Source organism: Lepidothrix coronata, unplaced genomic scaffold (assembly GCF_001604755.1).
Source record: "Lepidothrix coronata isolate B3197 unplaced genomic scaffold, Lepidothrix_coronata-1.0 Scaffold7, whole genome shotgun sequence".
NCBI classification, from domain to species: domain Eukaryota; kingdom Metazoa; phylum Chordata; class Aves; order Passeriformes; family Pipridae; genus Lepidothrix; species Lepidothrix coronata.
In genome coordinates, this window is record NW_016690187.1 from 10,191,170 (window position 1) to 10,212,003 (window position 20,834).

Here is a 20,834-nt window from a genome sequence, read left to right on the forward strand (position 1 = left end):
GCCCTTCCCCAGTGCTCTTCAGATTAGCCTCAGGCCTGACTGTCCAACTTAAGATGGCAGCAGCAGCAGCAACTGTTTCTGGTTGACATCCCTCCCCTGTGCTCCTCAACCTTTCTCCCTCCTTATCTGATGAGACCTGTGTGTCTCAGGTGACGGAGGAGCAACGCCTTCTGAGGGAAATGATGGTGTTTTGTGAGTGACTTGGATGGGGCCTGAGCAACTTGATCTAGTAGGTGGCATCACTGCCCATGACATGGCGGTTGGAACTAGAGGATCCCTTCCAAACCAGACCATTCCATGTTTCTTTGATTCTGTTTTCAGAACGTGTCCCCAGCATGCCACCATCCTGCAAAATGTGTGGTGAGTGGATGCAGGTAGAAAGTGGTGGACTGATGGGAAGCAGTCTCTTGCTTGCTAGGATGTTTTCAGACTGTGCAGTGGGCTGGTAGCCTCTAGCCAGAAAACACAGCATAGACACTTTCATTGCTTTACTGCTATTTGTTGTGTGCTATTTTAATATAAACTACAGTATCTTTATAGATAAAAATAATAATAAACCTAAAAAAACAGTAAATGTTTCTGAATATGAGGGAATAAAGTCTTGTTTTTCATAACTAAATGAACAAAATCGAAAGTGACTGTCTGTGTACAGTTCAGTGTTTTTATATGCCTTCCTCCAAAATGTGGTGGTCAGTAAAGACAGTTGCAGATTGCTGTGAATCATGCTGTGCCTCTAATAGAGTTAGATTTGTAAGGAAATAGAAAAATGGAAAACAGTCATTTATTGGGATATAGCATAGAAACATGGAAAGGGTGACTTTGAATCTTAATGTTTTCAGTATGACCTCTAACTTGTGCTCTGTGCTCAAGAGGGCTGTTTCAGAACTTTTTGAAAAGCAATACTTGCTAGAGCTGTCTAGGCACTTTATCATAACTGTGTGAATATCTGAGGTTTTATAAATAGGAACATTATTTTCTATGTTGCATTAGTTTTTAAGGGGATCTATGGTTTTAGGGCTCTCAGTGCTCATTGAAAATTCTGGTAAGTTGTGTAATAAACTTTGCCTTTTCAATGTGTTTTGCTAAGTCACCTAAATGCATGCACTTTTTCCTGAGAAAGACAAACTGTGTTTCTGGAAATGCACAAACCTGTAATTTATACTGCTGACAATAATCTGGAAAGAACAGTATTCAACTTTGTACACATTGACATTGATCCTTTGTCTTTCTTAACTGAGAACTTAATCCGTGTTAGAGTAGTTTGCTGTTTTAACAGAAGAATTGAAAAGGTGTCAGAGATGTTGCTGTAAGTTGTCTAGCGTGGGCTTGTTGCTCTCTTGGATAGTTCTAGCAGGTGTATTAAAGCAGGAATTAGAGCATTTCTTTCTTAGGTTTCTTGCTGTTGCTTGGACTACACAGAAAATGCATTGCCAGCTTTCCTAGCTGTTGAGACACTCCATTTCACATTTAGTTTAATTTACTATAAAAAGAACATAAATTATAGGTACCAAAATCTGGTACTAAGAGACCTTTTGCCTTTCTTGGAGAGGCAAATTTCCTCACACTATTGCCTTCAGAGTGTTTGGGAATGTCTATTAACTGGAATACAAGACTGCTTTGATTCCCGGTAGGAAAAAAAAAAAAGCAGGGTAACTTTGTATGATGCTTTGTAAAAGAAAGTATGGCTTCCTTCTTGGATTCTGACAGGATGTGATGATGGGTGCTTTTGTCATCTGATCTGAGTTTTTTCTATACATTACAGACCCAGAAGGTTGATGAAATAAATGCAGTCTTGTGAAGAAATTTCTAGTTTCTTGAAAATACAGATGCTGTGGTCAAAAAAGAACCCAGTAATTTTACTGATATTTGGTTGAATCAGTCTTCTATCCTGGTCAAATTAGAAAATGGGCAGCAAAATTCAGTATTTATAATATCAGGAATGGGAAGGTCTCTCTGAAAGCTTCAAGACCACCAGTTTTTATTCTAAAAAGATGCACTCCTTTACTAACAGCTTTTGAGACCCAGTAAATACAGGAGTTAGAATTCTGAAAACTATGGTGAACTTGAAGTTTAAAAGGGAGGAAGAAGTCTTATAGTCTATTAGATTTCTGTGAATTTTATTGAAGTTAGCATTTGCTTACCTCTGGGGAAACTACTGGTTTCCCAGTAGTTAAGACATTCTAGTCCTTAGACTTGCAATATGAACAGCATCTCTAGCCTTCTAAACACCTTGGGTAATTATCTTTCCAGTTGGTAATTGAACTCACTGAAATATGAACTTTGTGAGAATATATTATACTATTACTTTTAGCTTTGCATCATGCAAAAAATATTAAATATAGGCAAAACAATAAAAAGTTTAATTTTAATTTGTTTGTAGGGATTTGTGTGAACCCTTTCAAGGAGGCCATACCTCTTTCTCCTTCCCCATCCCCTGTTTTTCTTTCTCATGTGTGGATGATTTCTAATCTGGAACTTAAGTCTCTTTGGTTTCTTTTCTTTGGTCGTTTGTCTTCTGTGTCTTTTTTGTTCATGCGATGGATCCTGCCTGCAGTCAGTTCGCAGCCTTCTTAGTTACTAATCTTTATGAACAGTTTAGATCCTCTGCATGATAACTGACTTCATGTCCTAGCGAGTCTATGGACAGTGAGGGACCACTGATATTATTCAGGATGCACCTAGGTAGTCTTACAGGCTATCTGAGAGAACAGATCCAGTGGGAGAGGCAATTAATATTCCAGAATACCAGACAGAGAGGCATTTTTTAAGTATGTTTTGGCCCTGAAATTACAAACCAAGATGTTCAGATGATTAAAAAATGTACTTCTAGTATTGTGGTACTAAATAATATAAGATACTGTATATACTGTAGTATTTAAGTAAGAATGCTATTGTTTTGTTTGCCACCATATAAAAGCTTTAATTACATGATTGTTTTGTTTTTCAGTTTGACTCTAGCTGAGTATCATGAACAGGAAGAAATTTTCAAACTTCGATTAGGACATCTCAAAAAGGTATGGGTTTTTTTGATCATGACTAAAACCATAAAAACCAGTACTACCAGAATAAGGAGAGGGCTTGTTGAGAGCTGTCTGATCAGAAACTCTAATACTACAATTGCTGTACAGCTTTATGCCTAATAGTGGGTTTAGTTTTCTTTTTCTTTTTGTTTGTGCAACTTACCATAAAAACTGAGAGGAGAGTAGTAGTGAGTCCATCCAGTGTAACACTGTACTGATTCCTTAAATCCTTAAAGCAGTTGGTAACAGTGATGACACCACCAATACTGCTCTTCCCTTCCTACTTCCTGAGCTCTTGTTTCAGAACTAAGGAAGAGGAGTCAGCAAAGTTTGATATATGGAGATTTTATGTTAGTTTTTTTGACTTTTAAAAACATTCAATTTACAAAGCATTGTATTTTTGAATGAATGTAATGTTTTCATCATTTGCAATATCCACTTCAGTTGTTGTCAGTTAGCATATTACCTATCACAAGAGAATATAATTTTCCTACTTTTACAGAAAATCTTTTCTCTGTATCTTAAATTATTTTTGCAGTCAGATATTTTACTCCAGTATTTAACTTTTGAAAAAACTTTTCTTGAAGCCCATCGTTCTAATAAATCTGTGTAGTGAGATAATTATGATATGAACAAACTATTGCTCATTCAAGCAAAGCCTTTGAGGATTAATTTGTAAAGAGGAATGACAGTTGAAGCAGACAGAAATACCTCAACAAGAGTGAAAGAAAAGTACCTATATGTGCTGCGTAGTACTTGAGTTGTTCAGTCAAGACAGGTCATAGTGTTTTTCCCCTTGAAATGTTGCAAGAGTCTGTTTTGGGCCTGTTCTCATCAAATGTACAAGACACCTCCTATAAATCCTACTCTAGTAAACTGAACTGGGCCCTGTGAGAATGCTGTTACTGTTTTTAAAGAGTATGACAAGAAAATACTTGAATCTGCAGTAGAGAATCTGCATGTAACTTGTTGGCACTAGTGAAGTAGACTGCCCTCATAGTTCGTCATTGTTAATGCTTTAGAAATAGTACCAGCTTCACATGAAATTCTGTAGGTTTTTTCCCATGCTTTAACTTTTTTGAAGTCTAATGGAAATTTGAAATGGTAGATGAAGGAAGCTGTTAGATAGTTGTTTAATTCTGGAATTTCAGTTTCACCTTGAGCATCAGTTCTGGAGTACTTTGCATAAGAAGAAAATTCCTTGACTGAATGCCAGAGGGGAAGCCATTTTACTTCTTAGCAAATTATGTTTGAGTATATCTGAAAATAATAATAAAAATACATTCTTGCATCTTAATTCTTATGTGTGATACAGATTTTGTCATTAACTAAGGAAAACAATTTTATTACCTTCTTTTTATGTGGCTGCATTTCTTTCTTGGTGCTTCTTTGCTAGTTACGTTTTTTCCTTCCTTCCCTCAGCATATGCTGTTTTGCTCTCTGCTCCTCTTCCTTTTCATTCTCCAGATGCTTTCCTGGTGCTCTTATTTTTGGTGCCCTGTACATGCTGCCACCACCAGTTTTCTTTTCCTTCTGCTACCCAGGAAATTCTTTTCCAGCTAGTGGCTTTGGTCCTGGAGAGAGGCTCTTGTTTTCTCACTTCCTTTTATATAGCAGTGACCTGAGGCAGCTAAGCTGGTTCATTCTTGCTTAAAGGTATTCACAGCCTGAGTGTCCTAAATAACAGCTGGAAACAATGCAACCAGCCAGTTCTCTTTGGACTAACATTGGCCTATGAACCACATTTTGAGAACCACTGAATTGCATAATATATGAACAAAAAAGTCCAAAAGAGGCATAACTGATGGATTTTTTTTTTTGTCAGCCTTTGGGAAGAACATAGACAATTGTGTGTGTATAAGTGTGTGGCCATTGTTGTGGGGAGAAGGACTAGAATTCTTTATGAAGGGTTATGAGGAACTGCCTGTCATTTCAGGATATTTAACACAGAACTGCAGGGAAGCATCTAAATATAAAAAAAAGAGTATAACGTTGTATAAACAGGAAAAAAAACCTAATTCTTGACATCATATTTTAGGAAGAACAAATGGTCCACCCAGATCTGCTAGCAGATTAGAACTACTTAGTCCAACTTTTAAATTATTAGGAATTTTATTTCATTTTCTGAATGAAGGTTCATCTCATGTCTTGTTTTTGGATGAGAGTTTTTTCCATGGTGTGTGGGGAGGGTTTCAGGATATCCACTGAAATCATCTAGTTTGGACTCCTTAACTCATTGGATATGTGGTCATTTAATGTGTGGTTTAAATTATCAAATGCAGTTGTTGTTTCAGAGTATGAGTTTATGATATACAATGTTTGAAAATACTAGCTTTATGCCATTTTCTCTCTACCCTGCTGACTTCTGCCTCCATCCCCTAGTGCTATGACTTGTTGCCCTGTTGCTTTTACCAGCACTACCAAGTTGTACAGTCACAGAATAAATTCTGTTAGGGAACTGATCTAGCTTCTTTCAAAGAGAAAATATGTATTTTTTTGTGATGGTAGTGTCTTTTTTCTATTTTTTTTCTCCCTTTTTTTTTTTTCTTTTAAAGAAAAGATTGATCAGTATTCTGGTTTGATTTACCATGTGGCTGTGCAAGAGACTGTGCCAAAATCACAAGAGATGATGAGGGGCACTGCTACTAAAAAAAATATGTATCAGATGCCAGGCCTTTTTATTTTCCTTTTCAGATAAAATAATTCCATAATTACAAGCTTTCTGATACGAATGAATTTTGTCTCCCCTTTCTTCAGACTTTCAAGTTCTAGAGGCACTGACTCTGAAATCTATAATAACTACAGTGTATGAAGTATATTTTTCAGTTTGAGTATAGATACATAGATTTCCACAAATTAGACATCATGAATTCTTTTCTTTTTTAGAGAATCTGAATAAAACATTATTTTGTTGTTCTCTGATACGTAGCATAAAGATGAGATAAAATTAAGTGCTGAAATTAGTTAAGGAATGTGCCTTCTACCTGATATGCTTCTTTTGAAATTGCACTTAAATCTTAGGCAACATACATTCTGCATTTGTTATTTTAATAAGATACAAATGGGAAAATCTTTTTAAATTAGATTGGTTTTCCTGTCTTGTAGCAGCACCTTAAGAAGATTTCTGCTGTAATGATGTACTCTTTTCTTCTTTTCCTTGATTTGAACTTTAGCCTCAAAATATTTTAAATGTCTTTTCTTGATATGTTGGTTTGTACAAAATCAGTAACTGCACATATCTCAATTTTTTCTTTTTTGGACATCAGTTTCAGACCGCTTCCCAGATAATTTATCTCCTTGGCTGAGGTACAAAACCCAGCTACCTCTTATTTCAGATAGCATCCCTACAGTGCAGAACAAAACTGTGAACATCTCATTACCTGTGGGTTCATGAACAGAAAGGTTCCTTGAAACAGGCTTTTGCCTTAGCTTTCTGAATTTTTCTAGCTTTAAGAGAAAAGCAATGCTTTCTTCTAGTTCAGCAGGGTTTTGTGATGTAATGTTCCTTCATCACCACTAGTATTGATGCAGGGGTAAAAATACCCTTTTCAAATGGGGAGTAAATGAGCTTTTATATTTCCTTCTTTCCATTTGCAGGAGGAAGCTGAAATACAAGCAGAACTTGAACGTTTGGAAAGAGTTAGGAATCTTCACATAAGAGAACTGAAAAGAATAAATAATGAAGATAATTCACAGTAAGATACTGTCTGAATTTTGCATGTCTGTTTTTAAAATAATGCTCTAAAATTACACTTTACAGAGGAGACTTGTTCATAATTTTTTGTGGTTCTCTGTGTTTATATACATATTTTAAACAACAACTTAATTTAAACTTAAAATATTAGAATTACTTATAATTTGGTAAAGTTATTAATGGTTTTGTTGAATATGCAAGAAATAACATATATATATATATATATATACACAGCTTATAGTGGAGAGCTAAAACTTGCTACACCATATCACTAGGGTAAAAAAAATACTTGTAAGAGAACCTAGTGCAATTCACTTAGCTGACAATAATGCAAGAAAATGGCAGGGAAGTTTGCTTCGATTTTGTGCAGCAGTTAAAATTAGTTTTGGTTTTATGGCACTGTAATTTCATTCCTACTAGGTACAGGTACCTAGCAGGAAAAAGCCATATTACTTTAAATGTTACTCTACTTTACCTTGGATAGCAGTGTATCATAATGTTAAACTGTTATTTAATATTAACTATTACTGTGTAGATTTGAAAGTAATAATTAAACTTAAAAAATTAAGTCTGTTTTCCATGATGATGAATACAGGCACTAACACTTCATTTTCACCCACACTTTCAGCTGGCCCTGTTGTTTAAAAGGAACTGATTCTGCCTCTCCCTGCCTACTTAGCCCTTTTTCTGTGCTTGCGATGGCATTTCTTTACTGAACAGATACTGGAAATTGATCCAAGTTAAAACCAGCTCCTGTGGTCAATATTTTTCTGAATTAATTTTAACCCTGGATCAATTGCTTGGTCTAGTTCTCTGCCCCAGTTGCAAAAATGTTTATGCTGCCATGAGGAGAGAGGGCAGTGCAAGGGTGGAATGAGCCAGGGGGAAGGACATGATGGGACTGGACTTCTTGCCTTCTACACTAGGAAATGTAAATGAAACAGTAGCCTTAAGCCTTCCGGATTTTATTTTATTTTTTACTTTTTATACACAATAGAATTATATATACACTAAAACACTGAAAGAACTAGATGTGAAATTTTGCTTAACTGTTCTGATGGTCCCTGTACCTACCCTTCAGTAATACAGAAATTTTTTGTTACCGTGTGACTTTAGTGCTAATTTGTGTCTAAACTAGTGTTGTGTTTTGGATATGAAAAGTCATGGGTGTTGATGCTTACACATTGATGGCAGAATCTTTTTAAAGTAAGTGTCCTACAACAAGTAAACAAGCAGGTTAAATGACAACTTTTTTTAAATCTTCAATGTTTGCATTAGAAGAAGGGATTTTATTTTTTAAAAAGGATCCTTCAACAATTGGTAATAAATAGCACAGAAAAATGACAGGCTTTGATTGTGTAAATGTTGCCTGTGTGGGGGAAAGAATGTCCAAATTGCAGTCACAGTTGAAAACAGTTACAGGAGATGGACAAGCAGGATACTGCAGCTTCACTGCTCACTGTCTGTAGTCACTGTTGACACATTTTATGGTCCAGAACAAAAAGCTTTAAACTGTGTTTTCATGGTTTTGTGGGGGTTTAGAGAAGTATTTACAAAGTGGCCAAGCCACAGTTCGCAGTCATTCCATAGAAGAGAGAAGCAATGGAGAAGTAATTTAGGTGTGTTGCCCCTGCTGTCTTTCCTGACATGTCTTGGCAATCTGGCTGTTTGGTAAGGGAGAGGGTTCTGAGGCAAAGCAGCTGTAAGGTTCTGGCTCAAATCCTGCTGAGTTTTCAGATTCCAGCTGTGGTGTAAAGCTAAACCTATTTTCTTATTCCAGCAGCAAATCCATCTATGTATGGGTAAACCTCCATGTCTACAACTGCACTGGGGTAACAGGAGAAGTTGAGAGTGCAGGTTAGGGCTTCCCTGTCTGGGTTTGGAGCCCATGTGATGTTGGGGTGCAGGTTCTTAGCCATGGAGAGCCACACAGAGTAACAAAAGCAGCAGTGGAGAGGGAAAGTGGTAAGATTCACAAGACTGGCCCTACTAGAGGCACATGTGTAATAGAAGGACCAAGAAAATATGAATCTAAATTTGTTGTGTGATTTTAAAGAATTGGACTACTGGTCACATGACATCAGTTGCCTAATGATGCTACCTCAAAATTTGTTCTCTCTTCTACACTGAATGTGTTAGTAACTGTTAATGGGTTTTTAAAAAATTTTTAGCATTGAAATATGTATCTTCATAGTGAATGAAAAGGAAAACTTTATGTCTAAAAGGGGCATAGTAAGCAAGAATATGCGTCAGCCCTCAAATACTTGACTACCTGTGACCATACCTCCAAAACTGTAGGGAATATGGAAGGATGGGATGACCTGTTGACAGACTAGCCTTAAACCCCCTCTTAAAGTTTTCTATGGAATGTAACTGGCAGCTTGCCCTAGATTCATGAGTATAGTTGTCTCATTATTGTACTAAAAACGTGATGAGTATTCACCTCTCTTCCTCCTGATTGGATGGGAGGATATATTTTGTCTTCTGCATATTTCAGGAAAGAGAGTATGGTCCTTTTACTCTGTCCTGCAGCATCATTTTGTGTTTGGAAGGAGTGTTTTCTTTTTGCTTTTGCCTAGAGTGTGAGCAGATATTCAGTCTTTTGGTGTGTTTTCCCCTGTATCACTGTTTCTGATTTAACTTCTTAGTGTTATATAAAATCTTATTTTGTGAAAAAGAGAGAGGAACAGGCCTGGTCATGTTTTGTGTGAAACTGAAAGAATATCCTTCTTGTCTGTTCTAGAAGGGTGAAGTGTGAGACTTCTCTAAAAATTGGCACAACGAAGAGAGACCCCTTATATCACATGTTTAAGCATGCTTTTCTTAACATGTTTCGGTGATGGTGTTGTGATAGCATTTGTACACTAAATAGTCAAAAGGTACTGAAATTCATCATGTTCTGTAGTTGTGCCATAGGGTTTCACATGGTGTAATGTTGCTTAGCATATTATATGTAGCTTGTAAAAAGAAAACTCCATTTGATAAATAATACTAAAAGATTTACATTGTGTATTCTCTTTGTGTACCTTAAATAGAATTAAACAGATTTTTTTTCTTTCAAGATTTAAAGATCACCCCACATTGAATGAACGGTATTTGTTACTCCATTTACTTGGCCGAGGTGGCTTCAGTGAAGTATACAAGGTAGAGTTTTTTGAGCCTGATAAATCTGGTGTTTGAACCATGTACATTTAATTTTTGGGGGATGGAAAGGGATTTAAATAAGTAGGATTGTAATGTGGTGTACTCTTTAAACACTGGTTGAGCAAACTTCGATTAACCTGTGGAGTGGTAGGTGTCATTACAATAGACTTGTCAATAGACTCGTGAATTGCATGCCAGTTTTTTCCCTCTCTTTATTGGATGTTGCTTTTATCACCTTTCATTATAACTTTCCCATAATTGTGTGTTTCTTTTTTAGGCTTTTGATCTTTATGAACAAAGATATGCTGCTGTGAAGATTCACCAGCTTAACAAAAGCTGGAGGGATGAAAAAAAAGAAAACTACCACAAGTAAATATTAATGACTTACGCTTCATATGTTAAGCTTAATAGCATTTTATTGATTGTGGAAGGTTAATGTATCCATCTTCTTTCAGACATGCCTGCAGAGAGTATAGAATACACAAAGAACTGGATCACCCCCGAATAGTTAAACTGTATGACTACTTCTCCCTGGATACAGATACGTAAGTAAAACTTAGCCAGGATTTTAGGGTGCAAGGAACATACGGTGTTGTAATGGTTTTGGGCAGAGCAAGAGCTGCTGCAGGGCAGCTTCGAAAGGCTGCCATATCTTAGGCAAGTTTCCAAGACTAAACGACATCAAGAGCATTACTGGCCTAAGTGTAGCCCCTGGTGACTGTCCTGCACCTCTTCGCATGAAATGTGTCACATCTTCAGGGATAGTTAGGGTGGTTTTCTTTTGAGAAATGTGTCTGCTAAAAATAGAGGGGTTTTTTTGACTTAACCTCTCACCAACATGGGTGCGTTTGCTCTTTTAGTGAGTATGAATGTTCTGATTTATGTCACTTTTCATAAACTGATAGTTACATCATGTTCTATGAACAATTTAATTCATATAGTTTAATATTCAGGCAGCCATTCTTAAACTTGTCAGTATGGAACTAGGTTGTCATGTCTGTTTCTAATTATGCAGTGTGATACGTTATTTAATTTTGTCTCTTTGAATTCTGCTCTAGGTTTTGCACGGTGTTAGAATACTGTGAAGGCAATGACTTGGATTTCTATCTCAAGCAACATAAGTTGATGTCAGAGAAAGAAGCTAGGTCCATTGTAATGCAAATAGTAAATGCACTACGGTATCTCAATGAGATCAAGCCCCCTATTATACACTATGATCTTAAACCAGGTAAGTGAGAAATGTTACGATTGAAAATGTAATTTATTTTTTATCCTTTATTTTGTTTGTAATTCATGCCTCAAAAGACCAAAATTGTCTTGTGTGTCAGGGTTATTGTAAACAATGGAAAAAAGTGTGTACTTTTCTAGTTTCATTGTCAGAGTGATCTGCCTTTTCTGTGGAAAGTGATTGTTATAACTTTTCTACTTTGCATTATTTTGATTTGAATTTTTAGGAAAAAATCATATAGGTAATAGATACATGCATTGATACTTAGCAGTATAAACAGATAAGATCATTAGTTGACTCAATGCTGATATGTAAATAATTTTTCCGATATGTTTTTCTTAACTTGTGAAGGATTGAAATAGGTAATCAGTCACTTTCAGCATCCCAGCATAAGCACTCCAAAAGAGGACTTTACAGAAGGTTTTCTTTACAATGAATAATAAACATTGTTATAAACAATGTATTCTGTCTTGATTCCATGGCCTTTGTTTTACCACCTTGCATGAATGATGCTTGTATTCTTCCTGTGCTTTAGTCTGCTGCAATTCCAAGTGTGGGGTTTGTAAAGTAACTCTTAGTGCCAGGCTGTTTGCTTAGTGCTGTGTAATAAATTGTTCATACAAGTTTCTCTTGTCTTATGGAATTGTACAGAATGTATTCTTAGTCTCTTCAAATAACTGTTAAATCAAGAAATTATTGTACAACTTTAAAACATGGAATAAGATTTGTAGTATCACAGCAATTTCTTGCCACAATTCTGTGGCATGTGCAAGCCCTGAAACATGTAGTATAGGATTCGTTCTGGCAGAAAAAGAGTGAAACTTCACGGTAACTGGTATAATGCTGCATTTTGGTGTCTCGTCACTATATTTTGGTGTTTCTTTGCTGACCAGCCAGCTCCCAGCTGAGAGTGCCATTTCAGTTCATGATAACCCAGAGAGTTCCTGAAACTGCACTGAAACGTTTTATAGTGAAGTTACTCTAGACTTGAGGATATAAAGATGATGTAAAGTTGTCAGCCCTCGTCAAGTTAGATGTTCTTAAAAATTGAACCTGGTTTTGAAAATAAAGCATTCTTTAGCTGTTTTGAGGTAATTTTTCTTTTTTCCCCCCCGAATAGGTAATATCCTTCTTGTAGATGGAACAGCATGTGGAGAAATAAAAATTACTGATTTTGGCCTGTCCAAAATAATGGATGATGATAGCTATGGGGTGGATGGAATGGATTTAACTTCACAGGGAGCAGGAACTTACTGGTGAGGCCTGGTTTGATTTTGCTCTTTAGACTTTGGCTGATGGTTCAGATTTTGTAAATGCTCTGAATTTAAATAAAGCCAATTTGATGAGAGAATTAGGACTAAAAATATTAACATGGATGACAAAGAAAGGGTTTTGTGCAGTACTGTTAATGCTGATATTCCCAAATGTTAGAAGAGTAACATAATAAGTAAGATAAGAGAGTGTGAGTGTGTGTTGTTTATTTTTTTATATATGTGTATGTGGTGTGTCTGTGTGTATATAGAAGCGTGGAGATGATCACTGCGATTTAGAAACATGGCTTCCTCTGAAGAAGCAGGTGTTTAATCTTTGGCTGCTGGTGGTTGAAGACATTTGACAGAGCTGTGATGATTAAGTGTGGGTGCTTAGTACTTGGAAATCGTAGACCAGGGATTACCAATAGATAATGCCCTTAGGACAAAAGAGTATTCACTCTTCCATCCTAAAGGTTAATGACAGCTCAGCAGCTGTGATTTGTTTTTTGTGTGCATTTGCGTGCTTGTCCAAAACACTGAAGTTCTAGAGCTGCCCAAGAACAGAAATGGCAATAGGCATTTCATTGCTTACAGAAAATCTGTTTTTAGAATTTGCTCTCTGAAGATGCAGTTTCTTCATGGCACAGTAGCCCTTTGAGCCTGGGTACATGGTAGCTGTGTCAGGGTGGGTGGATGAGAAAGCCTGTATGGGCCAGGTTGTTACTTGTTAGTTCATTTGCTCTTTCTCTCCTCAGTGTGCCTGTAGTAAGATCAGTCAGGAGCTGAAACCTAACTAAACAGAGAAGCCAGTGTCATTCCCATTTGCTTTGCAACCTTTCCCATATTCAGAAGTTGCATGTAATAAAGTTTTTGCCTTATCCTTCAGGTTTTTTGAGAAAAGAAAACACACTTACTCTTCCACAAATGCCACTGTGCACGTACTGGGAAAAGATGATTATTCAAGTTAAAGCATTTTACAAGTGTTAGGCTTTTGCTACTCTTTTTCGTGTTTTACCTGTTTCAGCATCACTTTAAGTATTATACTGTAGGAAAGTATGTAAAAAAATATTGGCCTTTGGATTTAAATCTAGAATGCCACAGGCACTACTAGCGCTGTAAACTAAGAGTAAAAAAGATTTGTAACCATTATAGGTTCACGATGAATCTGCATTTCTAAATCATGCTTTCTCTGAGCCCAAAGTCATCACTGAGGAGGGAAATACTTGGAGTGAGTTTGAGATGGGAAACGAGTCTGTTCAGAGTACATTGCACAAACTGTCAGCGGCATAGACCTGGAAGGGATTTCTTCACTCACTGCATCTAGTTACCTGCCTTTCCAGGCAGTTAGGTCACATCATCTCTTTTGTAAACTTACAGACGTTTGTATTAAATTTAGTTAGTGTTTTGTCCCCAGTAATCTGATTTGAAGTGTCTTCTGTAACCTCAGTTCTGTGATCATTAGAAACCTAATCCTCTAATTTACAGACTGTGTTTATTTGTGGCCAGTTTATGCTTGTTTGTTCCTGTGCCAATACTGTCCTCCCTCAAGTAGGTTGTTTCTCTTCCCAGTACTTGCTCCTTGGTGTTTTTATAGCCTTCACTTCCCCCTTCTCCCCCCCGAACTATAGGCTCTCCATTCTTCAAATCATTTTGGTAACCTTCTTTGCACTTGTATCACTTTAAGCTCACTTTTCTTGGTTTTTGTAATCAGAATTATAGACAAGTATTCCAGAAGAGAGTGTTTGATACTGTTCAAAATTGTTGCATTCTTAACTCATTTTTCTCCTTATTTCCGTTTCTACAAATATTTCTTCAGAATTTGTTTTTAAGTCTTTCATGTCATTGATGAAAAAATGCCTGGTCTGAGTTGCTCTAATAGTTTTTATACCTTTTTCAATTTTAGATATTACGGTCAGTAATACCTCACTGAAATTGATACATTTGGAAGGTTTTGGTTGCTTTTTAAAGGAAGTTCCACTTCATCAGTTCTTTTCTAATTCAGGATTGGCACAGGAACTTCCTCAGCTTTCAGTTCTCTGAGTATTCCTACAGGTCATAGGGCTGGAAATAGCAATCGCCTTTGTCTATCATATACCCTTCTGGGTAACATCATCATTTTTACTGAAAACTTAGGTAAAGAGTCTTTAAGCCATATCTGCATTATTTTGATTCCTAACCAGGCCTTGCTGTAAAATGACCTGTTTGGCTCTCATCTTTCCTTGCCTTGATAGATTGAGAAAGTTCATATTTAAACTGAGGTCCCAATTAAAAACAAAGTGATAGTTGGCGATTTAGGTAAAAAAATGCTTGTATTTGTGCTTGTGTGAAAGAGACCCTCTGTTTGACTGACTGTACAAAAACCTGTAATGTCAGTTTTGATGGGTGTGCAAGGTGTTGGAATGCAGATCATAAGGCAACTGTAGAGTTGTCAGAAGATCAGAGATGTGTACCTGAGGTGTTTGTACAGTTTGATAATTGAACGTGTTCTAGTGATGCCATACTTAAAGACACTGAGATGCACGTTTTGTTTTCCAGGTACTTGCCTCCAGAGTGTTTTGTAGTTGGCAAAGAGCCACCAAAGATTTCTAATAAGGTTGATGTATGGTCAGTCGGAGTAATCTTTTTCCAATGCCTTTATGGTAGAAAGGTAAGGAAAATGTTTGAAAATCTAAAGAGTTTTAGTGTAAATGCCTGTTTTCAATAGACTGTGAATTACAGTCATAAAAACATGAATTTCCATGGAAAATTACTTGTGTTACTTTTTGGCGGTGTGCATTGATACGGCAAGAAACTAGAAAATCTTGCCTGCAGCTTTTTTATTTGCAGAATGGTTAGCAGTTTGTATTAACACTGCAGCAACTTACTATGGCATAAATACTTACAAAATCAAAGTAGTTGGATAATTCTCATGAAGAAAATCATGTGCTTATTTTTCAGCCATTTGGCCACAATCAATCACAGCAAGATATTTTACAAGAAAATACAATATTAAAAGCCACAGAAGTTCAATTCCCTGTCAAACCTGTTGTAAGCAATGAAGCCAAGGTAACTTTTAATATCATCTCTGAGTAAAACATTCATCTTAAAGGATTCAGCTGTAAAATTGCTGTTAACCCAAGAATTTTGTCAGACATAGTAACTAAACATGTAGAAAAACATAACAGAGAACTAGTATTTTGATATTTTTATTTAAGCAAGCTTATTCTGGGACTTTTCAAAACCATGTACTTCAAAGCAAGACTACATATATATTCCAAAAATATGCAAGTGGTTTTAAAGTAGGCCACCTCAAAAATTGTCTGCTTTGGTTTTGCCCAGAGGACCTTATGTGTCTCATTCAGGCTGTCTCACTAGTTGTTCTTGTGAAATACTTCTGCTGATACTAACAAGCTCTTTCTGAAAATAGTGAATGTTATTCTCTGCAACCTTATTGGCTTGAAGAACTATTTGACTACCAAGTACCTGGAGCATATGACTGCTAACACTTGTCCTATTGAAAGGTTATAATATGTGTGTATTAATTCAAAGCTGAGTTTGGAAACATGAATTCTTAATCTTAAGAATCTAGAAGGTATTGTGATACTGATTCAGGAAATAAAACTGCCATACTAGTTGATCTGCCACAAAGGTGTAGATGGCCTTTATTTAAAAATCTTAGTAGTATCAAACTCCTCAACACAGACTAGCTATTTAGAAACAGATTAAAGTGGTTTCCCAAATGAATACTGCTGTGAGCATCCATAACGCAAATCCAATTCTGTGAGTGTGGAAGAAAATGTTATCTGTGCGTTACTTGTTTGTAAAAACTCTCCCTGTTTTTGAAAGATATATTCATGGCCAGATGCAGAAGATGTGCTCTTTGGAAAAAAAAAAAGGCAGTCAAATGCCTGTTCAAGTTTCAGCAACTAATTAAACATACTTAGATTTGGGACACAAGCTGCAAAAAAATTAGGAATGTTAAGATTCAGCTTCTAAAGATTAAAAGGAAAGAAAACCTATTACTAGAGGCTGTAACTTCCCAAGAAAATAAGTCTTTTGGGTACATAAACCTGCTGTTACAACTTGTGGTATATTTCTATTGGTTATATTTTCTAAAAGTAGTGTTAGTGAGAGAGTAGCAGTTCAGGTTATGAAAAATTGGTTGAAGAATTGCAGTTATTACTGTTTTTTATTTTTGGTTGAGGTTTTTGTTTGCTGTTTTTGTTTTTTCACCCCCATTTGGAAAACCTATTTCCCTCAATTGCAGTTGACAGATATGCATCATATAATTGATAACATTACATGTTAACAGTTTATATCCCTGTCTTTTAACTTTGCATTTCTTTGTCAGTAATAATTTTTATATAGAGGATGTCAGGAAAGAGTAGGCAGTTCAACATTGAGAACTGGCAACTTTTTGCATTCTCTGTGTATTTCATGCTCTGTTTGTTGGAAAGACTAAAATAAACTTCTGGTCTTCTTGTCTCATATTAACATTGCCATAATTGCTTTAAGAGAGAGGGCGAAATTACTCTCTGGTGGAAATACTACAAAACAATTTCAGACTAACTTGCACATGCAGGCCATTTATGATGATTGTGTCGAATCCAAATTGTTTTTAGATTTATAGGCCTGGCAGTTGGAAAAGAACACCTTGTAAACTGAAATTCTGATTTGGAAAACATGGCTATGAAGTAAATATGGAACCTGAAAGGACTCAGTTAGTTTTCGGACTGCAACTGTCCTTTGATCCTCCTCACCTTTTCCTGTTTTGTGCAGTGGTCTCCTTTGCTTATCATTAGTATGTCTACAATGCCACAAAATCATGAAGTATTTTAAAAACATTATACACACAAACTGTTACTCTGAGGATCTTGCAAATAAGTTTTAACAGTTCATTTGTTATGAAGGATTTATTGTGAAGAATTTGCTTAAAATTTGTAATGTTCAAGAACATGTGAATATATATTAACAGATGTGCGTGATTTTTATTTTGTACCTTTTTCATACTGGATATGTAAATGAAATTCTAGCAGGATTCTTTGTAACTTGTATCACTTCTTTTTTCCTTTAATCTCCATTTTTTAATTGGAGCAAAGAACAACGAGCTGAACAGATTTATCGAAGAGATATGTAATTCTTTTAAATTAAGTTCTAAATTAAGTAATAATGTTCTAATCAGTTCTGTAGCAATAATAAGGATTTTCTGTCATTAAATGTTGAAGCCCAAGCTCTCAGGAGACCAAATGTTCTGTGTATGCTAGACATAAGACTGGACAGAAACTTTCAGCACAGGATGATTGGCATACACTGCATGGACCTAAATGTAGGATAACAGAGTGACTCAAGAACAGTCCTGAAGTTAGCTACAGAGTTTTTCAATTGATTAGGTGATTCTAAGCAGGTGCAATTGAGTTTTTCCTGGGAAAAGAGTTTCAGCAAGGTAGTGGTTTCTTAAATATTCTTCATTTTTGCTATACTGCATTATGGCACATGTGGAAATGCCTGTGTTTTCAAAAGTCAACTAAAGTGTTGAGATTCTGTCCTTGCATAATCTCTCTACTTTTCACCACTCAGCTCAGTGGTTTTAGAAGCTCAGTAGAGAAAGTATAAAGGTCTACTTTTTCATTCCTCTGACACTTGCTCTTGGTTTTTACTAGGCTGTTCAGGCATAACACATGCAGAATTCTGATTGGGTGAGGTGCACATTTACTTGTAAATGTAGTTCCTAAACATGGAAATATATATTTTAAATGTGATTATTTGAAGCCAATTAATTTACTGATGTTTTTTCTTTCTGCCATGATGTTCCATTTTTTCATTGGGCTTAGCAGTTAAAATGTCATTTGAACTGAATTACTTAATAACAAGAATTTGTTTAAAAACTAGTTTATCCAGAAGGACTTGCATATTTGCCTGAAAGCAGAGGTAAGTATTTGGAATGCTGGTGTAACTTTTTACATTTCATTTCTAGGCCTTTATTAGACGCTGTTTAGCATACCGAAAAGAGGATAGATTTGATGTCCACCAGCTGGCTAATGATCCTTATCTTCTCCCTCACATGAGGAGATCGAATTCTTCAGGAAACTTGCACATGACTGGGCTAGCAGCATCCCCTACACCACCTACTTCAAGCATTATTTCGTACTGAAGTTTCTCCAGCCGAGGAATGGGATGATACCTTTGTGTAGTTTCCTGATGCAGACTTGAGCTTGAAAGCATTTGAGTGTTTTTACACAGGACAAGTTTGATAACTGTGTTTTCAGACTGAAGTCCTCCTACATAGTGTCATTTGTATGATTGGAATGGATCATGGACTGTGAATAAATGTACCCTTCTGAGAAACACCGTTAAACATTGAAGGATGACACTTCCTGTTACAACTAGCAGGTATACTGTGTTTAAGACTGAAGAAAAGGTTTTTAGTTTTTTTCTGGGGAACATTGTAAATAATCTTTTTAATACTTAAAATACATTTGGTGGATACTGGAAAGTTCTAACATGAAGGGTAGTTTTTCATTATTTAAATCTAAAAGAGTAGTGAGTAAATTTGAAAACACAGGAAAAATTTCGTGCCTGGTCATAAACTAAATGAACTGCCATCTTTCCAAGACACTGATCTTTTGAAACCAAAGTAAGGAGTGTGAGACAGTGAAAGATGTTCTGTATCAGATTTCTCAGTTAAAAGTAGAGTATTTTATTTGGCAACTCAGGCTTGTACCTCCAAAAATGTGGTGGTGTTTCATGAATTTAGATTGGAAGGGTGATATGAAATTCCTGGTACTTACTTCTCAAATAGATTGCTAATTTTGAAATCCATTCAGTTTTCTAAAAATACTACACTTGCTGTGGTATCAAAACTTGTGAAACCTTCCAGGCTTCTAATAAAAGCAAGCAACAGTATGAAACCAAATGCAAACAGGTCATGTATAATGTTCTATGCAGGAATAATGATAAATTCCCTTCTAGCTCTATTGTAAATTGTTGTACAGATGTCACATTTTCAGTTAAATTTCAGCAACTTATTCCTGTACAAATGTTTAAAGTATGGCTTTTTCTAATTGGATATTGTATTTTTTTTAAGTCTCCCTCAAGGCGCTTTTAATTGCTGCTAAATGATGTTGCTTTTACTTTTACAAAAGAATCAAATGACCTCCTTAAGGTGCAAGTCAACTGTACGTGTCAGAGAGATTGAGAGTAGGCAATCTGTTAACAATCAAGGCATGTCAAACAGATCTGTGTTGGCAATATACAGTACAGTTCTTTAACTCAGTTTATTGCGTTCTCAACCTGCAGAGCGCATTGATACTAGATGTAGAAGTTGCTCATGGTTATTCTCTATTTCTGGAAGTTCCTATCAACAAGGAAATGTTTCTTGTGGCTTGTACAGATATTTTAAAATGTGAAACATTTTCTAACTGCCTTGTATGGTAGAAACTTATTTTTCAGAACAGTGTATCTCTCTCCTGTTCACTATTCTTTTTACTATCCCATTCTTGATGCTGAATACCTATATGTAATTTTGTCCATGTTGCAGGAAGAGGAGGCTGTATTACCACAGGTTTTCATTTAGTATTGTACAGTTAAACTGTTGCTCTTGTTTCTGATGTTGCAAGCCATTTTGTTTTCATTGTATATAAAGAAACGTTAACTGTCTCTTTAAGATGCTGCTGAAATTGTAGAGAATGTAGCCAAAACAGTAATAAACAATGGCAGTTGAAATTTCAAAGTTTTCATGGTGTGTTTTTACATTTCAACAGAGGGCAAATCACATAACTGTATCACTGAGCTGCTCTTAATTATTTAAAGCACACTCTTTGTAATTACAAACAAAAGGCCAGTAATACAATAATTAAGTAACATTGGAGGTGAAAGGGGAGGATTCCATGAAACTTAAAACATCTGTTGTAATGAAACTTCATTTCACTGAATAGATCTCACAGAAACAACTCTTAAGTATGTCAGTGATCCTTCTTTAATTCTTGAGCTGTGGAATAAAATTAGTTTATAGAATGACTAGAAAATTAGACTCAAATAGACAACTGGCACTGCATCCTTTTCACTCTGTATGGCACGAGACAGAGTGCAGAGTGTGAGGAGAATGCTATAACTGTAAGCTCACATTAGATTTTATTCCATCTTATTCTGCACGTGTCACTAACAGAATTTAAATCAACTGTTTTGCCTAAGGAAAATATGTACAATTGTGTGACTATTTTTATTTCTCTGGAATGTGGTATGGTTACCCTTGGAAAAGGTAAGTTATGCAATGTATCAGAGAACTACTTAAGTAACTGAGAATTTTACAGCTACCTAAAACTAAGAAGGTTTATATACAGTGTTGCTTTTTCTGTGGTTAGGATCTGGGAATAGGCTGTTGTGGCTAAGTACATGACATTTGCTTCAGCTTTACAAATGCATTTTTCTGAAACCTAAACACCCTCTTTAGAAAAAGCTTCCTACAGATAAAAAAAGAGTCACCATCTCCTCTTTTGAATCAAAGTTTGAGGTTTTAC

At 36.0% G+C, this 20,834-nt stretch overlaps 1 protein-coding gene across 2 annotated transcripts in view; it reads left to right on the forward strand.

The window, feature by feature from the left end:
• TLK1 (tousled like kinase 1) overlaps positions 1–20,047 on the forward strand; it is a 68,492-nt gene extending 48,445 nt beyond the window's left edge. For both annotated transcript variants that reach the window (XM_017835606.1, XM_017835616.1), the window contains exons 12-21: positions 2,948–3,014; positions 6,618–6,715; positions 9,777–9,858; positions 10,136–10,227; positions 10,314–10,403; positions 10,917–11,086; positions 12,207–12,342; positions 14,875–14,986; positions 15,277–15,384; positions 18,293–20,047. In XM_017835606.1, the coding sequence (XP_017691095.1) occupies positions 2,948–3,014; positions 6,618–6,715; positions 9,777–9,858; positions 10,136–10,227; positions 10,314–10,403; positions 10,917–11,086; positions 12,207–12,342; positions 14,875–14,986; positions 15,277–15,384; positions 18,293–18,469 (1,132 nt within the window). In that variant the 3' untranslated portion in view covers positions 18,470–20,047. The remainder of the gene's footprint in view (positions 1–2,947; positions 3,015–6,617; positions 6,716–9,776; positions 9,859–10,135; positions 10,228–10,313; positions 10,404–10,916; positions 11,087–12,206; positions 12,343–14,874; positions 14,987–15,276; positions 15,385–18,292) is intronic.
• The last annotated feature ends 787 nt before the right edge of the window (positions 20,048–20,834 follow it).